Raw genomic sequence first — 21442 nt, 5'->3', positions numbered from 1 at the left:
GCTGAGGTTCTATTACTACTCTGGGATTTCTTTTGTTTCTTTCTTGTTTATTCTGTCACAGGCGAGAAACTCGTCTCCCATAACGCCCACGTAGTATAGAGTGAGTAACTACTTTTTGTCCCTTAGGCGTAAACAGTGACACTGACCAGGCTCACGCGACTTTCCTCGCCGTTTTAACCGCTGAATCACAAGAAAGCAATGGTACACCACATATGTATGCATATTCCTGGCAAATTCGATCTATTTTAGTACAACTGTATTACAAGCAAGTAGAAGCATTTATTTTCTCTCATCCACCAGCTGAGAAAGCTTGTGCTTGTTATAAAAAAAATATATTACAGAATTCGTTTTCACTAAGTTCACAGAAAAACCCTCCTGCGCCGCTTCGACTGTTAAGATGTGAATACCAACCAAGCATCGAACACGGTAGTCGTCGCGAATTTTGGTATGTATAAGCATACCACGGTTATTAATTCGTGATTGATTGATTGATTGATTGATTGATTGATTGATTGATTGATTGATTGATTGATTGATTGATTGATTGATTGATTGATTGATTGATTGATTGATTGATTGATCGATCGATCGATCAAGTTTATATTAAATCCGTTTTTCGGCGTGTTCTGCATTTTACAATTATCTTTTACACGGACTAAACAATTTGAGGGTGTAATCCTTGCTACGCTTAGATTATTAAACTGCAAGAATGAATGCGTGCTGGCCCGTGTTCTGTTAGCATAAGCAAAGTACAGATTGTGAGGAAAATTAGTTTCTGTGACGCGTGTGTTCCTATGCTGTCGCGCAGGAGAGCGAGTAGCGGCATGAGATAACGAAGTGACACACATAGTTCATGCTGGTTACATCGACGTGTAGTGCAAAAATGTAAGCAATGCAAGGTGCACTTCTTGCAGTGACTTAAAGTGGGATATTAAGGCGAAAGCCCTTATGGTTCATACTGTCATCGTTCGGTGTCACTATAGCTGTGAATTATCCTGACAGCCACGCCGCACACGTGAGAAACGAATCTTAGTCCTTGCCTAGCGTCATGCCAGTGCTGTTGCCGCTGAGACCGCCGGCGCTAGTTAGTGGTAGATATGAGTCATATGACCGATAATGATATTGGTAGTTAGTGACAGTGACAGTGATGATGATAATGAGAGATATCTGTGACTATGACGTCATCATCTGGGGACCGCATGACAAGTCGCGACATCATGACCGGATGTGACGTCATCATGACGTCACATCTCCTCATGTCTAATAACCGAAACTGGCGTCGTAATGACTTCACATATGGTCATAACTAAACCAGGTGACTCACGCATATACGAAGCTGACCCCACCGGGCGTCCAATCCAGGCGTCCCTGCGGTGCCTTTCACTTGGCGCTTCCTCGAACGCCGCTACCACCCAGCATACAGAAGCAGATGCAGTGCAGCAGGCATCAGCGGTGTTTCAAATTGGGTTACAGGAAAGAAAAGGAGCAGTATCTGTCAACCGAGCCGTAAAAAAAATGGCTGAGGCTTAGCTTGGTTAAGCCTGGTCAGATGCGAAGCATATTTATTACTAAACTCGGCTTTCCATGGTTACACTTCGCTAAACTTTTCTTTCCTTGATTACACGTGCTTTTACACGGTTTAAACTTGGAATGCACAATGTTTTTCATCGCATAAAAGTAGGTAATAGCATGACTCGTTCATCTCTAATCTAACTGTGTTACCGACACGCACAACGAACATGTCGTCCCCCAGGCCAGCGATACTCGATTGTCACTACGCGAATATGTACGCAAAGCAAAAGCTCTTAGAACACCGACGTGCTAAAGGAATCAACGATTTTGATTTCTTCGGTAACAACACGGTCGTATGGGAAAGCCTCCCCGTAAACTACCCGAGTCCAGCCGGCTTGACGTGCACCAACGGTCGATACGTCTTCACCAAGCATGGCTGTGAGGTCACCTCATGTATACCCTGCGAGCCATATCACCGCCATGGTGGTCCTTCAATTACACCGCCAAAGAGTGCAATTACACCGCACGGCGTGCAACCGCAGCCGACGGCGCGAGCCGGTCCCCCGTCTCTCCTCTGTCGTGACGTCAGCGTATCACGTAGTGTGACGTCACCATACCACGTGGTCCGCACGGCGTGCAACCGCAGCCGACGGCGCGAGCTGGACCCCCGTCTCTCCTCTGTCGTGACGTCAGAGTATCACGTGGTGTGACGTAGCATTCCACATTCTTTGCACGGCGTGTAACCGTCACGAAGGGCTGTGGTTTACCTCTAGCAATATGCTTCCCATAAAAAAGGAGGAAGGTGGGAGCGAAAAAAGAGAGAAAGGGGTGCCGTAGAGGACAGCTTCGAACCACCGCGCAATAGAAGCTTTCGCCTTATCGCAGTCTTTTGTGTTCGACTCTTGTGTCTGTGAGTTCTCTTCCACTGCGGTTGTGGTCAGCTGCTGGGCTATACACCTCGGCAAAGGGCGCAGGGTGGCTCTCAAGCTGCATCAACGCAGATGTTTGCCTTGCGTCCTCTCTCCATTATTACTGATGTAACCTTGAGGGAGTTGACATCATTCATAGTGGTCCAAAGTACCCCCTAGAATTTTTACAATCCCCATAGGTCATAGCGTCTTAGCAACATAGATGGCGGCTGACATGTGAGTGCCATCTAGTGTCACCATTCAAAGAAAAGTGTGGTGCGCGTTGGCTGCGCCACATGGCGCCACTGGTCCAGCAGCGGCAATCCCTGGTGCTGGGTAAAAAGTTTTCGTGGACTAACAATCTTCTACCTTCGCAATATCGTTATTGGAGGCAGAATATTTGAAAAAGGAACTATTGTCAATTGGTACGTCTTCACCTGGCATTTTTTCAAGTAACGCTTAAAACAAATTAAGAGAATTTCTGAACATCCTTTGATATTAGCCGTCCTAGTCGATGTCCACCTGCCTTGGTGGACGGAACCATGACGGACAATGGTTGATGGAAATGTAGCCGTTAAGCGCATACCTACATTTACTAAGCGATTAGCTTTACTCACGTTCTTCTATATTTCTGCCAAATGCTCATTTCGGGACGTACAGCGCTGCCACAGCCAGCCTTTGAAGGATTCACTGTTAGTCTGCAGCGAATCACACCATATGACTCAAATGTTCGTCCGAAGCGACAAACTCAAGGGTACAATTGTTCATCCAAAGCGAGCAACAGCTCAAAGATAAATACCAGGGCCACTTATTAAGCTCCGCCTTTAAGAGGGTCGCGCAGCAGAATAATTAACCCGTTTGCCGCCTCTCTTTGCAAATTTCGTTCACGTGCAAGCAGTTTTCCACATGCCTAATCAATAATATTCATTATCTGCTTGTATTATCCCGCAAATACTCATTAGCAAAAGCACCAACTATGCGAAAGACCACCCGAGGTTCATATAAAATCCCGCTTTAACCGAGCCGTACGAAGGTGCCTGTATGACTAAGAGGTAGCGTTTCTGACCCGAGATGCATGGGTCCTGGTTTTAATTTCATCCCACACCGCCAACTCAGAGAAGTTGTCTGATGCGACCTCGTGGCATCGCACAAACCAACGACGTGTCGAAAGCACTCAGAGACTCACCACCACCAGCCAAAACTCTTGTCCGATCTTGTTTGCGTCGTCGCTCTGATTGGCTGTGCTGTTTTATGAGGTCACAACGGCTTCGCGCGGGTAATTCAAACTCGGGCATAGTGGCTACAACGCGCGATTCTCCCCGACGTGTCATACAAGTTCGCCAACCAACCAAAGTGATGAAGCCTTTCACTGAACAATGACTGAGTAGTGTAAAACACATTTGACGCAGCGCCTCCCAGATGGCGCCATAAGCCCATGCCCTCTATAGTAACTCTAGTGACCTCCACGATCAAGCATTCCGTTGCATGGATGCTTAACTGAGGCCACGGTGAAACCTCAGCAATTTGAAGCGACGGCTCCCAGATGGCGCCACGTCTACTGCTTAAATTGCAGCCCCCCGTGTTTTCCCACTATATTCGGTTTAACCGAGATACCCCCTGCCAATTTTCTCTCCCGCAATGCCGACGTCGGATTTTCTGCAGAATGGGCCTTTTACTCTGTAGCGTTAAAAGAAACATATATGCCCGCTGTGGGTACCGAACCACTGTCTCGTGGGTTGGTAGCTGGGAACGCTATCCACTAAAGCCTTCTGGATAAAGGAGTTATATATGTAGCATTGAAGAGGCAAGTGTAGGCCAGTCCCGATTCACCGAAGTCGTACCATGTGGGCAATTTGCGCCTGTTTTATTGTCATACGCTTCAGCCGCGGGCATTGCTCAGCCATGGACGCGTGCTTATGACGACTTTCTCCGAGTGAAAAAGTCCGATCGAGCCGTTTTTGTACCGATAGACTCCGCCTCTCGGCCGGTGCTGTCATCATGGTGGCAACGTTCACTTGATTCCTCCTGACTCCAGATAGGCGCGGTCTTCTTCTCCGCCGACACGAGTGTGCGGTCTCGACTTTCCGCCAAGCACGGGAATACTTCGCTGCGGAACCTCTTGTGGGTGGGGCCGAGATGACAACCGGCCATTTGTAACATCAATAGCTACTTCACTTCCAGACGCTATAAAACCGTGCACTTACATCAACGAAGTCAACATTTTGTTTATTCGTTACGCGCAATACGCAACTCAGCTCCATACACGTTTCGAAAACCATTTTATTACATCACAGCATTCTGAGTTGCCCATTGCTTCGATGCCATTAAGCCTTCTTCGAAGCAGTATTCATGACCTTTGCAGGTACAGGGATGGTATTAATTAATAACGCTCTCCCATTTTTAACGCCACGGCGGTTAAGGCCCCGTTGTCCAGAACGTCTGGCGTCTGCGCTGTCGGCGTTGTGAGCGGAAAATTGCGAGCCTGTGTCTGGCAGATGGCAAGTTACACGACCAGGCACTGGCTTGTGTGACGTGGCGAGGCCATGTTGGTCAGCTCTTTTGAGATGGCAGGATGAGATGGGAATAAAAACCTGGTCCCACAGATCCCGAGTCAGATACTCTACTGCTAGGTCATGCAGGTGTTTCCGTACAGACTGGTTTCAGAGCAGACATATATATCTGTATCGGTTGGTTTTTCACAAAATGAAGTAGCTTACGACATGTATGCTAATGACTGTATTTAAACTACTGGAGGCACAGGCTGAGGAATTAGTAATTAAGGGAGTAGCAGATTCCATGTAAGTTAGCGAGCATCTGCGGCGGGAACGGTAGACGGTAACAAAAAACTCTACCGTGCATACCCTCAAAAGACGTTTTTAACGCATGCGCTGTTTGAGCGAAAACGCGGCATTTAGGCACTAGGTGGATGAACTACGAAAGTTCGTTCAGTGTTTCAGTCGGTCTTCGGTTCGCCTATGTTAGCCTCCAGTTTGGCGCCGTGTTCCCCTCGACGCACGCAGCCAACGGACAATAAAACCATCTCATTCTTAAAATCATGATAGTGCTCATAGCTCGGCAAGCGAACAGAATACATCGGTGCAAAATCGCTAACTTCCACAGAGCGCTTAGTTCGGTGTGCGCGAGGTTTTTGAAAGGAAGACAAGGTAGAACAGAAAGAGAGCGTCCATCGCGAGTTCTTTTTTAGAACCTGTTTCACCTGTGATCTCTTTTTTTTTTCTCCATCCATAATAAACAAACATTATTCGTTATCAAATTTCTCTCTCCCGTTTGCACCCTGTTTTTTGTGTATTCCAAGTAAAGTTCTTTGTGAATGCGCTCGTTTACTCTTTTATCCTCTTTGTCCGCAGCTATTTGTTGCGTTGTAAATGCTAACACAAATTATCCACTAGTCCTAACCGTCACAATACAAAACCTACTATATTATTCTGCCTAGACGCAGTGTCAGACCCAAAGCGTGACGTTCCGCAACTGTGTTCTCCCTTTTCTTGTACTTCTCCCATAAAAGTCCATGAAAGGCCAAACAATGTTTTAATTCTACGAGACTTCTTCCCACTGTAGAAAACGTGTTCTTTGACGCATAATTCGGCTCTCCACTACACAGAGCATTCATAAACATTCATTCCGCTACAGGTGAACGTTATGGTCAGAAACTTTTTGACGTGTGATGCATTGTATTATTTACTAATTCGGTGTCATTCAGGCTGCTTTATTTTCTTTTCTTGCATACTGCATACGTAAACTGCTGAAACAAGGCATTCTTAATATTCCTCTCTTGGCTGCTAAACCTTTTGTGTGTCTTTTATTTTGCTGAAACCCTTAGTATTCGCAGTCGCTTTTGAATGTTAAGTTCCATAAAACCATAAGCCTTGCACTGTTTCCAATTTCTAGCAGGCTGAGAAATTATTAATTCCGTGTGGTCATGGATAGGTAATAATGTGTTGTTTCATAATCTGTGAAATATGCACATGTGCTGTAACTGTAGCTTTATAGAAGGAGAGAAGTTCTGGGATCGAAGACCACTTATGACAGTTTTTTTTTTCCTGTCCTGCAGTACTATGTCAAACAGAATACTAGACATTTAAAAGCGCCCTTCTGCCTAACATTTAGATGCCATACTTTTCGGACAATGCGTTTTTTTTTTTTTTTCAGTAAAGCCGCACGCTAGGCTTGTGCTGTGCAAGGCGTTAATAGACGGCGTATTAATGCGACCAGCCTGCTCAAAACAGTTATCTGTCTTTGATTCGCTAGTTCCAGCTCACGTGCTTGTTATCGCGTAATCTTTTTCGGAACACGCTTGATGACAGCGTGCCGCCTAATGGGCCCCTCTAAGCGTCGCCTAAGTGCTCTACACTCGGAGAGTTAGACGGCGCTTTTGGAGCGACGGAGTCGCGGTTCCCAGACGGGAATCACTCCAGGTGCCATTTCTGCGCCTCGCAATCTGCGCAATCTCATCACCATTCATTACACCGTCACGACTTTGTAATGGAACGCTGGGGGTGCTTCGTTCTCTTGCTTTCCGCCCGAAGAAGAGCTAGGAGGGAACACCTTGCGTTTTATAGTTTACTCCTTAGACGTAATGGCACACGACCCTTGAATGCGAACTGATGGCGTTACAACGCTACATGATTGAAGTGTTGCGTCAGCTCACCATTAGCATCATCTGCTAGCATTCTTTTTTTTTTTTGAGAGAGAGCCACGTAAATTAGGCTTCATCGTCGGCGCCTTGAGAACAAAGCGTCCATTCCATTTACTGGGATCTTTATTCGAAACGTCATTAACTGCCACTTGTTAAAAGTGTGCATTTCATGCTCCTGTTATAGCTCTTTCAGTGAACATTTATAAAAGAGCGAACAAAGGTATGGACCTTGTTACTAAGGTGCATTTATATGGCCGCCCGTTACCGCTCTTGAATGCGTTGCTATCGCAGAGCCCTGTTGAAAGCAAGCACCGGTATTCGGCAGGAGTAATGTGGCATGTCCAAAAATACTAACTTAATTCTGGGCGAATGGCTGCCCCTGGCCCTACGGACCTAAGAATCTATGGGCGTTCACCGCTTTGTGCTGAAGTACTTTGCTACCGGAGTATTTGTTGTTGTGCAAGCCGTCGTAGCACTCACTGCCACTTCGGTGGCAGACACCGGTTGTTGCGACGCCGGTCTCAGTCCTTATCAGTTTTTCCTCTTGTTATTATTTCAAATTTTTTCTGTCCGGACTAGGCAGCGATGATGGCTAAGCTAGGACAGCAATTGCTAGGCCCGTTCAGTTTCTTTTCCATCTTCCTTCAGTCTCAATATCAGAAATATTGGGTCTTGTAAATACTGTCGGACACGTTCGGGCCTGTGTCAGACATTTTACGGCAAATCTTAAAGGAATGTCAGCCAATGTGTTAGTGACAGAACAAGACATTTCGCTTCGTAAGCCAGCTCTTACGTTTTTGTTGGGCTTCGCATTGATACTATTGCGGGCAGCTAGTTGAACCTCAACCCAACGAGGACTGGAAGAATAAAAAAAAAAACATAAACATGAAGCAATTTTAAAGCGACAGCTTTATCCGCTTAGTTAAAGAGCCAGAGTGCGCGCAACGGCGGGGTCTATGTAACCCCACGAAGCGCCACCCATCGAAAGGAGAACAGCAGGTAAATATGGAAAACTGGCAGGCTGGTGAAGCGCACTCACTCAAATAGAACTCAAGGGGCGCTATGCAGCTTGCCCGGAGCTTGACGCAACTCAGCTCCTTCCCGGATTCTGGCGACACCACCGAATGAATCAACGAATGATATAAAGACAAGAAATTCAAACCCACGGCACTTCTTCCAGTTTCATTGGTTTGGGTAGAGTTCCTTTGGGGTTATCATCACGAGGGCGTCGCTTCACGGGCTTCGAGGCACTAAACAAAATACAACTCGGATGATCGCATTCTAGGTGTCTTCTTCCATTCGTTTCATTCCACTGAGTGCGATAAATCTCCAAGCACGAATAAGTTATAAAAAATGTCTCAGCGCTTTTTTATTGCTCACTTTGTGGTACAATAAATTACTCTATATTTTGTGCAAGATAGACACTTTCACTTGAAGTCGGCGGACATAAGTCATGGGTGCGCTCGCCTGGAACACGGAAGGGTGACAGTTAGAGTCCAGGTGTAGACATGACTTTTTTTTAATAATCCATGAGTTCATGGGGACGCGCCATGGTTACACGCTCCGTTCACAGCTCCTGGTGACAGGTCCTTTATGTGCGACCCACGAGGCAAGAAATGCTTTCTCATTAAAGCAACGTGCATGATACAACACAGCAGAGCAGCCAGTTTGAATGTAGAGCCGCAGTGACTGCAACACGTCAGCAGCGCACATCATGCCCTTACCGAACTTGCCATTCGTCTCAAGCGCTATGATCGATTTCGTGGCGAAAAGCTCGCCGGATTTCCTTACGCTGTTGGGTTCTGGAAAAATATGTTTCTTTGTTTCAGACACTGATAGAGCATCGTCTTGTTCACGGCTTCTAATCGTCAATTGGCACTAACTGCAAAACTGCGTTAAGTGAATCTTAATTAGCGGGTTTTGAGTTATTCTTCATATAATTAGAATGTTTTTCGAAAGATTTTACAACGCTGAACTCCAAGTCAGAGAGATCGACTTTTGCCGCGGCTCGGATCTGTGGCCCACGCTGCTGTTGCAAATTTGGATGGTTGTGGCCTATTCCAATTTGGCGGCTGGCACTCAATTGGCCTAACTCCAATTAGGCTCGACATCAATTTTGGTCAAATTCTGACGAAGTCAAAATTTGGGGCTGGCCTATTTCTATTTGATTCGGAGGTCATCACTGAACTGATCATACTCAAATAAACTTACACATCAATTTTGGTCAAATACTGACGAAGTCAAAAATCTGGGATGTCCCATTTCTATTTGATTCGGAGGTCATCACTAAACTGATCATACTGAAATAAGTTTAGACATCAATTTTGGTCAAATACTGACGAAGTCAAAAATCGGGGCTGTCCCATTTCTATTTGATTCGGAGGTCGTCACTAAACTGATCATAGTCAAATATGTTTAGAAGACATTAATTTTGATTAAATTCTGACAAAGCCAAAATTTTGGGGCTGGCCCATTTCTATTTGATTCGGAGGTCATCACTGAACTGATCGTACTCAAATAAGTTTAGGCATCATTTTAGTCAAATTCTGACGAAGTCAAAATTTGGGGCTGTCCGATTTCTATTTGATTCAGAGGTCATCACTAAACTGATCATACTCAAATACGTTTAGACATCAATTTTGGTGAAATTCTGACAGTCAAAATTTGGGGCAGGTCTATTTTTATTTCTTTCCGAGGTCATCACTGAACTTATTATACTCACATATACTTAGACATCAATTTTGGTCAAATTTTGACGAAGTCAAAATTTTGGTCTCTCCTATTTCTATTTGATTCCGAAGTCATCAATAAACTTATCATACTCAAATAACTTTAGACATCAATTTTGGTCAAATTTTGATGACGTCAAAATTTGGGGCTGTCCCATTTCTAGTTGATTCGGAGGTCATCACTAAACTGATCATAGTCAAATATGTTTAGAAGACATTAATTTGATCAAATTTTGACTTCGTCAAAATTTGGGGCTGGTCTATTGTTATTTGTTTCGGAGGTCATCATTGAACTTATCATATTCAAATATATTTAGACATCAATTTTGGTCAAATTCTGACGAAGTCAAAATTTGGCGCTGTCCTATTTCTTTTTGATTCGGAGGTCATCACTGAACTGATCATTCTCAGTTAAGTTTAGACATCAATTTTGGTCAAATTCTGACGAGGTAAAAATTTGGGGCTGGCCCATACAATTTATAGGTCAACACTCAATTGACCATGCTCAATTCAGGTTAGACATCAATTTAGTCCAATTACGATAATGATTACGAAAACGTTTAGTGAAATAAAAGAGGGAGGGGGTTTATGCGAAGGTGGCTGGGATCATTAGTCAGGGATTGCCTTGGCTAAGGCCGCGACCCTCGCTCTTTCCACAAGGCTCGCTGGTCCTCGAGGTGTGAGTCACATGGACAGGGCTGCCTCCCTTCCTTCTCACGTTGGCTGAGTTACAGTGGCTAAAGCATTATAAGATGGTATGGGCCTGCCCATACATTTGGGCAGGCTCATAGGTAGGCTTTCTGCTTTTTGCTTCTGCTTTCTGTTTGCAAAATTTACATTTCACTGAGAAGGATTCCGCCTCCATAGTGTGAAGATATACTGGATTTTTAAATTACATGGCTCGTAATCGACGTAAAATAGCTTGTTTTGGTACCAGGCCATCAGGATGAAGAAAATTAACCTAGACAAGCTGCCGCCCAAGCTTTTGTCCCCCAGGGGCCACTCCTCCCTCCCTGATGTCTGTGACTCTTCGCAGTTATTATTAACCTATGTAGGCATATTCAGCACTTGCGCTGATCAATAAAAAAGTTCCCTTTTCCAGCTAAGGAATTAGATAAAGCCAATTATGATGAGGTCAAAATTTGAGGTCCAGGGCGCCGAATTTCAGGGGTGACCCATTCATATTTGGAGGCGCATCGATTTGGTCGTATTCCAATTAGACTGGATGCCAAATTTGGTAAATATATTGTTGGCAGTTTGTGCGGACGCGCTCTAAGAAGAGTGCGTCCACGCACCCTGCCGACGTGCTCAGCCGATCGCTCTAGGGACGCGACTCATAAGAAATGCTTTACCATTAAAAGCTGTCGACATGTCAATGCTGTGGCCTTCAAAGCGTCACAACCACAAAGAACAGCGATGACGAAGCGGTACTCTATTCACCAACAAATTCATGTCACGGCTCTCGGTGTGAATGGGTCATCCTAGCATCCGCGATGATCCTGAGCACGGCGAAATATTTCTGGTGCCGCCTGGTAAACATTTCTCCACTGCAACTCGGACGGTTGCCGCTACCGTTTTATTGTCAATAAGATTGGAATGCTTCGTTCGGGGTCTTCACTGGCACCCGCAAATCGAGTTTACAGTGAAAATCTTTGACCATTACTACCGCAGCAAATCGCATTCTTGAATTATTCTAACGGCTGAAATACACATCTGTGCGCAGATTCAGCGTGGACGAGCGCGTGATTTTATCAAACAGTGTTTTATATATTTTTTTCGAATGATTTATCGATCAATCAATTTGATGTGTTTAGTTTGGTTTGTATTACGGGGCTTAACGTCCCAAAGCGACTCGAGCTATGAGAGAAGTCATAATGCAGGGCTACAGAAATTTAGATTACCTGGAGAATTGAACGCCCACTGACATCGGACAGCACATGGGCTCATCGCTTTCCTTCTCCATCAAAAAGCAGCTGCCCGGATTCGATCCAGAATTCTTGGCTTCAGCTGTTTAGCGCCTTAATCACTGAACCACAGTGAAAGGACGACCTAACGGGTATCGCGCCAAAAGCTATTACTTGTTTCGTACCGATAGCTCTATACAATGTTTGTTGTCTCTCAGTTGAGACATTTTATACTGGGCATTTATCGAATCAGTCAAAAGGAAGCGAACAGATATGGAGAAGTGCAGCGCAAAGGAAAAAAGGGCGACTTGACACAACTAAAACAACACAAGCGCAACGCAGGACTAGCACTGCGCTGCGCTAGTCCTTTGCGCTGCACCTCTCTCACCAACCCGCCCACACGGAGGTTCTCATCGAAGCGAACAGACTCAGCCTGTAGCAGTCACCCGAAGCATTCAAAGCAACTATGAGAATTACCCCGAGTGGCAGAAAAGCGCCTCTGGCGGCATCTCATCCTACCAGCTTTCTTGTGTGTTCAGCCCGTTCGAATGCCGCTTTAGAGAGTTCTGTGGCAGCCAAAGCAAACGTTACTGGTGGGAAGATTGCTAGTCGAGCGTAGGTTTTCCTTCGAGTTAGAACACAAATCCTTGCGATGATTGGGCTGTAGACAGTACGTGCAAATCTAGAGGGCCGGGCGGAAAGACCGGCAGCGATAAGTAGGTATGAATAATTACCTTTATTAAAATGCCTGCAACTGACGGTTTAATGCGTCGTGACGTTGACTCAGCGTCGACTCGATGTTATGTGCTACTCTGCATTGCCCCATTTCGGCCCGTTTGGGGTGGGTCGTGGGGCTTATGATTTTCGAACGTATCCCGAGCCTGCTGGACGGCCCATAGTTGATGTCTGTAGACTGCACTGAACTTTCAGGTGGGTATGTTCTCGAGGTAGTTTCGGGGACCTCGAACAGTCCCACATGATTTTTTATTGGTCCGCTGGCGCAAACAATCCACACACCACACTGATAGATGTCTGGGTGAAGCACGTGTAGCATTGCCGGGGCAAGGAGTGACCCGGCCAGTATCTGCCTTAGCATGACGGCCTCCCTACTAAGTGCCGAGTTGGGAGGCATCTCTCAATTGTATACGTACCACCATGGTACCTTCTTGCATTCGAAGGTCAACAGGCCCTACATCCCGAACGACATGGCTTGTATGATAACCCTGCCTGATGGTAGGTAACTGCGCCTAAGACCAATTCTTCCTCGGCGAGAACTGATAGCATGCTTTCAATTATGCCCTTGCAGGAATTGCCAAGAGATGTAACGTGCATGGAATTTGCAGAAGTCACTTCATTCAATTTGAGCATGAGGTTGTGGCGGAACTGTTCCTCAACGTCTTTTTCCGGAGTTCTGATGATCGCAGGGTTCTGCTCGCCTCTTATTCTCAGTACAGTGTCTGGAGCGAGTGGCTACGAAAGACACTTTCCACTGCCAATGTTCAATAGGTTAGTGGTATTTGGACAGCTGGGAAGGATCAGTAGCTAGAGATTTGTTTTAGGACTGGTTGGCGGGGGGGGGGGGGGGTATATTGTGCAAGAAAAACTGCCCATGCTGTATACGCAATGCCTGGTGACATCGACGGTAAAAGATTCATGGTAGAACGCAAAGATTATCTTCATTCATAAAAAAGGGAACGCAAAGGACTTGAAAAACTCTAGACCATTCAGCTTAATATCCGTTACGTACAATGTATTACCTAAGGTAATCGCTAACAGAATCAGAGCAACCTTAGTCTTCAATCAGCCAAATGATCAAGCCGGTTTTCGGAAAGGATACTCGACTGTGTATAATATCCATACTATCAATCAAGTGATAGAAAACTGCTCCGAATATAACCAGCCCATACACATAACCTTCATTGGCTGCGAAAAGCATTTGACTCAGTAGAAACCTCCGCTGTCATGGAGTAGTGAAATCAGGGTGTAGATTAGCCATATGTGAAAGTACTGAAAGATATCTATACAGTATATAGAGGGTGTACATCAACCATAGTTGTGCGTAAAGAAAGCAGTAAAATCTCCATAACGAAAGCTCTGCTCGGTACTATTCACAGCTTGCTGAGAGAAAGTATTCAGGAACTTAAAATGGGAACAGTTAGGGATAAGAGTTGATGGAGAATACCTCAGTAATCTACTTAGCAAAGCAATGTCATCTGCAATGACATTGCCTTGCTAAGTAATTCAGGGGATGAATTGCAAAGAATGCTTGATGACCTAGACAAGAAAGGCAGAAAGATAGGCCTTAAAATTAATATGCAGAAGACTAAGGTAATATTCAACAGCCTAGCAAAGACAATGCAGTTTACAATACGTAGCGAAACACTGAAAGTAGTAGACGAATATGTACAGGGTGTCCAAGTTAACTTTAGGCAAGGGTTAAATAATAAAACATCAAAGGTAGGCCAGAGACACCACTTGCATACAGCTGCCAGCCATCGGGTGCACCACAGGCAACTTTTTGTTTTGCAATTAACTAATTAGTAATTAAGATAATTTGTCTAATTTACTAACTATTGCCTTTGGACAGCAGATGTGATTTGCAGTGTTGGAGAGCATCTTTTAAAACTCCCATTCCATCTATTTCCGATAAAGAAAGCCTCACGTGTATCGTTTTTCCAAGCCTTAAAGAAAGCCCGCGATATACAAAAAATATCCCGTGACTGGCGCATTCGTGCGCCACGATTGTACTGCTCTCAACCTGACTTTCAGTGCCCGAAATCAGCTGCGGCATTGGCTCCATGACCCCGTTGAGCGGCAGGCCGATATGTCAGTGGTGGTTCTTCGTCCACTTCACGCAGTCAGTGCGCATGACGACGGAAGTCGCAACGGGCTCACCGCGCCGGCTGCAACCAACGCCAACATATCAGCCTGCCGCTGGGAATGGGCTGTCGAGTCACGGCAGCAACTAATTTTGTTCACTCAGGTTGCGATTGAGAGCACCACAATCGTGGCGCACGAATGCGCCAGTCACGTGATATTGTTTGTATTTCGCGTGCCTTCTTTAGAGCTTGGAAAACCTATACACGTGAGGCTTTCTTTATCAGAAATAGATGGAATGGGAGTTTTAAAAGATGCTCTCCAATACTGCAAATCACATCTGTTGTCCAAAGGCAATAGTTAGTAAATTAGAAAAATTATCTTAATTACTAATTAGTTAATTGCAAAACAAAAAATTGCCTCTGATGCGCCAGATGACTGGCATCTGTACACAGGCGGCTTCTCTGGCCTATCTCAAATGTTTCATTTTTTGAGTCCTTGGCTAAAGTTAGCTTGGACACCCTGTATACTTAGGACAGGTAGTAACCGCAGATCTGGACCATGAAGGGGAAATAACTAGGAGAATAAGATTAAGATGGAGCGCATTTGGCAAGTACTCGCAGATTATGACTAGCAGCTTACAGGTATCGGTCAAGACAAAAATATATAACAGCTGAGTCTTACAAGTACTTACCTATGGGGCCAAAACGTGGAGGCTAGCAAAAAGGCTTCTACTTAAGCTGAGGACAACTCTAAGACCCGTGCAACGAAAACTGCTAGGTGTAACGTTAAGAGATAGGAGGCGTGCAGAGTTGGTGAGAGAAATAACTCAAGTTAATGACATTGTAGTGAAAATCAAGAAGAAATGGGCATGGTCATGGCATGTATTGCTAAGAGAGGATAACCGATGGTCGCGAAGGGTAACAAATTGGACTCCAAAAGAAGGAAAACGTAGCAGGGAAAGGCAGAAAGTTAGATGGGCGGATGAGGTTAAAATGTTCGCAGGGTCAAGTGGATGCAGCTAGCACACCACCGAGTTATTTGGAGTAATATTGAAGAAGCATTCGCCCTGCAATGGGTATAGTCCCACTGATGATGATGATGATCATCATCATCATCATCACGAAGATTGGGGTAGAATACTCAGTGGACTCGTACTTTCAAAGCCCGTGAGGCGACAAAACAGACTTGTGCCTGTACACCTTTCGACTACTAATGCTGAATGCCTATCGTTGATTAATGTGCTTACATATTTGTCACAAACTAGACCGGTGATATTCAGACCTTGCCGCTATAAAGCGACGAGACTTGGTGAGTTTGCACGGCGGGGTCGCAATACGCATTCAAAGCGCCTTCGAGGGTCCATCTGTGTTTATTACACGCAGTGCTTCAGCGCGTCGAGACCTGTCGTTACCAATCCGTACGCACCGGTAGCCACAACATTCCCAGGTTGCTTTCGACGATTATTATTACTGTAACATCAGCACGCATCGCAAACACGAGTTACCGAGTCGTGCACACCACTGCGAATTTTCTAGATTCCCGCAATAAGCGTTAGCCATTTACCCTTCATATCATATGGGTTGCGTGCCAGCTTGGCTCGGAAAGGTCTTGTCTAAAAATGAGAAAGATCTTGATGCGCACGGCAAAACGTGTAGCCCGACTTCTCATTAGTTTTTCGTACACCTTCGTGGTGCGTCAGTCCGTAAAATGAACCACGTAAATAGCACTTTGCCGCAAGTATAGACAACTAGAGGTAAAGCCGACTTCACAAAGCAATACTGAACAGAACGGCTGTTCTAGGCATGCAAAAGAAGTAGCGCTGGTTCTCCGAAGGTTGTGGGATAAAGTTCTTTGAGGGTCAGTTTTACGGATGTTGTTGCTTGACAATTGCACTTCATACATGTATTAGCCAACCGCTACCTGAAAATATTTCTGGGGCAAAAGCTGACACACCGAAAGAGGAGTGTAAGATAAAATCAGGCCAGTGCGAGGGTTTAGGGTTCCTCTCCTGAGTTACCATTACAAAGCAGCGCCTCTAAATTGTAATAATTTAAAGCATTTTTGTTCATTCAACTACTCTTAAAACAGGCCATTGTTAAACCAGGTTTCTCATCACTAAACCGGGTTCCAAGTACCTTGGAATAATATTTACGAAAAAGAACTCTAGAGGGCACTTTGGACCGCTAAGGCGATGAGGCGAAACCCATTATATCGCGGTGGATCGTAGTCCTCCACTACGGCATCTCCTTTCACTTCTACCTCCCTCTGCGCCCCCGCCGTGGTGGCGCAGTGGTTACGGCACTCGACCACTGTTCCCAAAGGCGCGGGATCGAATCGGCCGCTTTTCGATGGAGGCGAAAAGCAAGGTGCCCGTGTGTTGTGCGATGTCAGTACACGTTAAAGGCTGAATCGCATGCACGCGAAAACTCACGCGAACGCGAACGCGACGGCGGCACGCGTCGCGCGAAGCCTTCGCGCGAACAGAAATGCATGTGTCGCTTGGCTCGTCGCTCGGATCTGCCGAAATAGAAAATTTCGCTCGTTCGCCCGGAAGTAGCCGCACGTCACTGCCGCTCATTTCGCATGTTTTCTTTATTTTGCTGTATTGCATTGTGATTGTGCATTACCGCGCAATGATTTCGCTTTGTACGAACAATGGTGAATAGCCAAGGATTCAAAGAACATCTAATCGCAACCGAAACAGCAATAAAAAACAAGGGGTCACGTGACTATTCGTGCCGACTACAGTGCTAGTTCACACACATTCGATACGGTTTGTAGTAAATACATTTCACTTTGCCGTGTTGTCGCAAAATAACTTTAATTCTTGCAATAGTTATGACTGTTGTTGGATTTGGCAATAGTTTTGCGGTGTGCTAAGCCACTATGCCAGCCAAATGCCAGCCACACAACCTACACAGAGCGTTGTCGCCGTTTCGCTCGGTTCGCGCTGTCGCGTGCATGCGTCTTCCCCAGTAGGCGACGGAGCGAACCATGATCGCTTACGCCGCGCCGCCTTGTCGTTTCGCTCACTTTTTCTCTCACATGCGTTTCCCGCTTAAAGAACCCCAGGTGGTCGAAATTTCCGGAGTCCTCCACTACGGCGTCTCATAGCCTGAGTCGATTTGGGACGTTAAACCCCACAAACCAACCAACCAACCAACCTTTTTTTAAAGCGTGTTACATGTGTTCGCGGAGAATTGTGACATATACGGCGCCTTTTCTATCCTGTAAATCAATTTCAAACGCCGCTGGTGCCTCCTGTACTAACGCCTCCTAGACATCTGGGCCGGCGTCTGTTTGCTGTGTGATGCGGCGTTCTAGAAAGCGGCAAATTAAAGGACGCCTGGATCGGACGCCCGGTGAAATCAGCTGTTTACGTTATAACCTGTCGTGTCGGTACATCACGCGCCCCCTGTTGTACACAACCAGCACTTCATTCAACGTATAAATAAATGTTCACCCGCGTTATAAAAAAATAATTAATTGGTTCACAGGAAGGGAAAGGCACAGTATCTGTCACACTTGTTATGTGGACACCTGAACCGCGCCGTAAAGGAAGAGATGAAGGTGGGAGTGAAAGTGTAAGGAGAGAAAGGGGAGCCGTAGTGGAGCACTACGGAGTAATTTCGACCACCTGGGGATCTTTAACGTGCGCTGACAACGCACAGCACACGGACGCCACTTCGTTTCGCCTCCATCGAAACGTAGCCGCCGCGGTCGGGTTCGAACCCGGGAACTCCAGACAGTGGTCGGGCGTCTTACTACTGCACCACCCCGGCGGGGCTTCACCTGCGTTCTATAATTCGTTTACAAGAAAGAAAAGGCGTGGTATCTGTTGCTCGCGGAATCCCGCTATCACACTCGCGGTTGGCATGGGGAATTAAAGAACGTTTCACAATCCGGGGCGTGGACAAAAGTTCTTATTGAGACATTATTTCCTGTACTGATCTATTGGCAGCCTTACTTCCCTTCTCTAGACAATAGTGTATTAAAGCGGGTTCAACGAATTTATGTACAATCAACCGCAAAGACTTTCTTTTTTAAACTTCACACATCAACCTTACCCGTCAAAACGTGGCTTCGTGCAAAAGGGACTTTTCTGCCGTGGTCAGTAGACTGTCGCCTGTGTCAGCAGCCGGAAACTATAGATCATTGCTTTGTGTATTGCCGTGATACAGTGTTTTTTGGGGACATTCTTCAGCGGACTCTCGAAAAAGACATTGATATTACTCCCTATACTCTAAGGTTTTTGCCTACAAAAGAAGCTTCTGAGGCGCCTTGTGACCTTTTTGTGCTCATGGGACTTTTTAGCCTGTGGAAAAGCCGCATGACCGATCGCCATGCAGAGCCACCACGTTCATCGAAGTCTCTCTTCAGAGAACAATGTGCTATGGTGCGGGGGGTATATGCTGCGCAGGATCGACCTCCTGCCTAGTTACATTTACTTGATGCATGTATATGTCTCCCGGAATGTTAATGTGTGATCAAAGTGAGAGCTCGATGTTGGTGCAACTGTGTATTGACAGGTTGCGAATTGAGACCTGGTTAAATTGCTCGAAATACTTCCATGTAATAAAGAAAAAAAATCCGGGGCATGGCGCAGTTGGTAAAGGGCTGGGGGATGGAGGTTCGATTCCCGGTGGAGACAAGGTTTATTCATTTATTTTTAAGTCTCGTTCTCGAAAGCGTGACATCTCTGCTGACAACCTTCTTTCGATAACGATGAAGCATTAAAGGCTTTCGCCTCATCAACATGCCATGGTGTGAACGTATTGGCTCAGTCTGGGGTAAAGCCTTCAAAAAACATGGTTATATACGCCGTACGTTGTCTCAAGTCCCCAAATGAACAAAACTTTTCATGTATAGATATGTCGTCCGCCTTGTTCCTGAATATGCGTCTGTGGTCTGAGCCCAGATTCCGCAACCAAAATCGGGAAACTTGACGCAAGCAGCTCGTTTTATCTTTCGGCGATATGATCGCAATTTTTCGCCCTCTTCCTCATTTTCGTCAGTAAATTTATCTCTTCTCTCTGAACGTCGTCGCACTAGTTTTTTAGTGCTTGTAGACTGTGTTATTAATTCTTCCTGTAGCGGCTCGTAATACTTAGGGATCACCCAACCAACATTATTAACGTCTCGAAGCAACTGAGCATATGATGGATGCCGGAGTAGAGAGCTTCGGATTACTTTGTAGTGGGATTCTTGAACCTGCCCTGCTATCGCACAGCGCATTGGCCCCTTTCGCGCCATGCCTCCATCTAGAAGTAACTGCTGCGACCCAGGATCGAATCCTTATGCATTAAAAAAGTATTAGAACTAAGCTTAGTGGCTTAGAGCCTTAAACTCCACGTGTCGCGTAACCGGCCTCTGCCGCACACTTTTCGCGTCGGCGTCTTGATACTCAGCATTGCTGTTACGTTGCCTCGATGACATTGGCGCTTCCATGTTTTGAATAAGCAGACATAGATACCGGTGGCAGTAATGTACGATTTCATGTCCCAGCATTTCGAAAATACTGCTTTATGCCAGCTATATTTAATTATAACGAGATCAAACCTTTGTCCCAAGATTGCGCTCAAGCCCACGTCCTGTCCGTTTTCGCTCGATATTCACTAGCTCTGGCTGGTAAGGCAACCTCTTAACAATCATTTTGGCAGTTGCCATGTGTTAGAAAAAAAAAGAGATGAGAAAGTTATTTATTAATAATGCAGAAATGACGATATTCTCGGTGTTCATCTATTAATGTCGGAGCTTTCAAAATGCGTCCTTTTCTGTATGCGTGTTCCTCGCAGTAATCGTTCCCTGAGGCCTTCGAAACAGCTCCTTTTTGATCTGCCGGTCCATGCAGACATCGGCTCATACTCTAAAGGGATATCAGACTCTGTGAGCATTTTAGTTTATGCTAAAACAGTTATTAAAGGCGCGACGACAGTTGTACAATTTATAGTGGACCGTCAATTGCACCACAAAAAGCGAATAAGGAACGATAAAAGGACATTCAAGAAAGACAACGTTTACACTTACGCGTGCTAAGTTTCGATAGTTGCGGGTAATAGCTTCAGCATAAACAGTTACCTTTTACTACTGTTTTCCAACAATGTTGCGCAAGATGTCTCCGCATACCATTTCTGCATCACTACGTTTCAGTGGAGCGAAAATTTTTTTTTTTTCTTTTTCTTTGGGCCGATTATCTGCTCGTCGATTTGAATTTGTTTATTTTTTGAGCAACAAATTAATAATAAATCTCACTATATATATCATTATATAATGTTGTGTTCATTTTGTTGCTTTTTCAAACCATAAATCTTGTGTCACCCAGGCCGGCGCTTCACGGTGTTCCCGTCTGGAGAGCTCCACGTCCGCAAAGTGGACCCTGGCACTGACAGCCATCGCAAGTACTATTGCCAGACCAAACACAGGCTGACCGGGAAGGCGTTCAGAAGTTCAACGGTGGCAAGGCTCATCATCATCGGTGAGTCATCTTTTGAACGTTTTCTAAATGTCCAACGTCTCACAAGTGATATATGAACAGTTCCTGTCAATAAAGTTGATATTGTCGCTGTCAGATTTATGTCGAAATGACTCATTCTCTTTATAGCATGTATTTTTCTCTTAAGCGTGCAAACTCTAATTGTTCTTGGTCTTGTTTTTTCTAAGAGCAAATGTTTAGACATATGTCAATGAAACACAAACCTTGGAGCAGTGTAGTCTTTATCGACATTTTTCTATTCCACTCTGCTTTAGCAACCAAACAGTTTAGGACCAGTTTTTTCAAGAAAATACCATATAGAAAATTTAGTATGCGTGGCATCCGCGGCATTTACAGACTGCCTCAATGTTCTTCCAAGTAATTTTATCTAATGTCTTTTTTTTTTTAATTTCGTCATTGGCGTACGTTTATTATCATAC

The 21442-nt window shown here is 45.3% G+C and overlaps 1 protein-coding gene across 1 annotated transcript in view; it reads left to right on the top strand.

The window, feature by feature from the left end:
* Positions 1–21442, top strand: part of LOC146190255 (cell adhesion molecule Dscam1-like) — a 367337-nt gene that overhangs the window by 137098 nt on the left and 208797 nt on the right. The window contains exon 3 of the mRNA XM_084599756.1: positions 20853–21005. Within this exon, the coding sequence (XP_084455882.1) occupies positions 20853–21005 (153 nt within the window). The remainder of the gene's footprint in view (positions 1–20852; positions 21006–21442) is intronic.

The sequence above is a fragment of the Amblyomma maculatum genome, chromosome 4, assembly GCF_055883805.1.
Source record: "Amblyomma maculatum isolate TAMU_Amacu chromosome 4, ASM5588380v1, whole genome shotgun sequence".
Classification (NCBI taxonomy): domain Eukaryota; kingdom Metazoa; phylum Arthropoda; class Arachnida; order Ixodida; family Ixodidae; genus Amblyomma; species Amblyomma maculatum.
The sequence above is the reverse complement of the archived record's forward strand: the minus strand, read 5'-3'. Positions and strand labels throughout refer to the sequence as shown.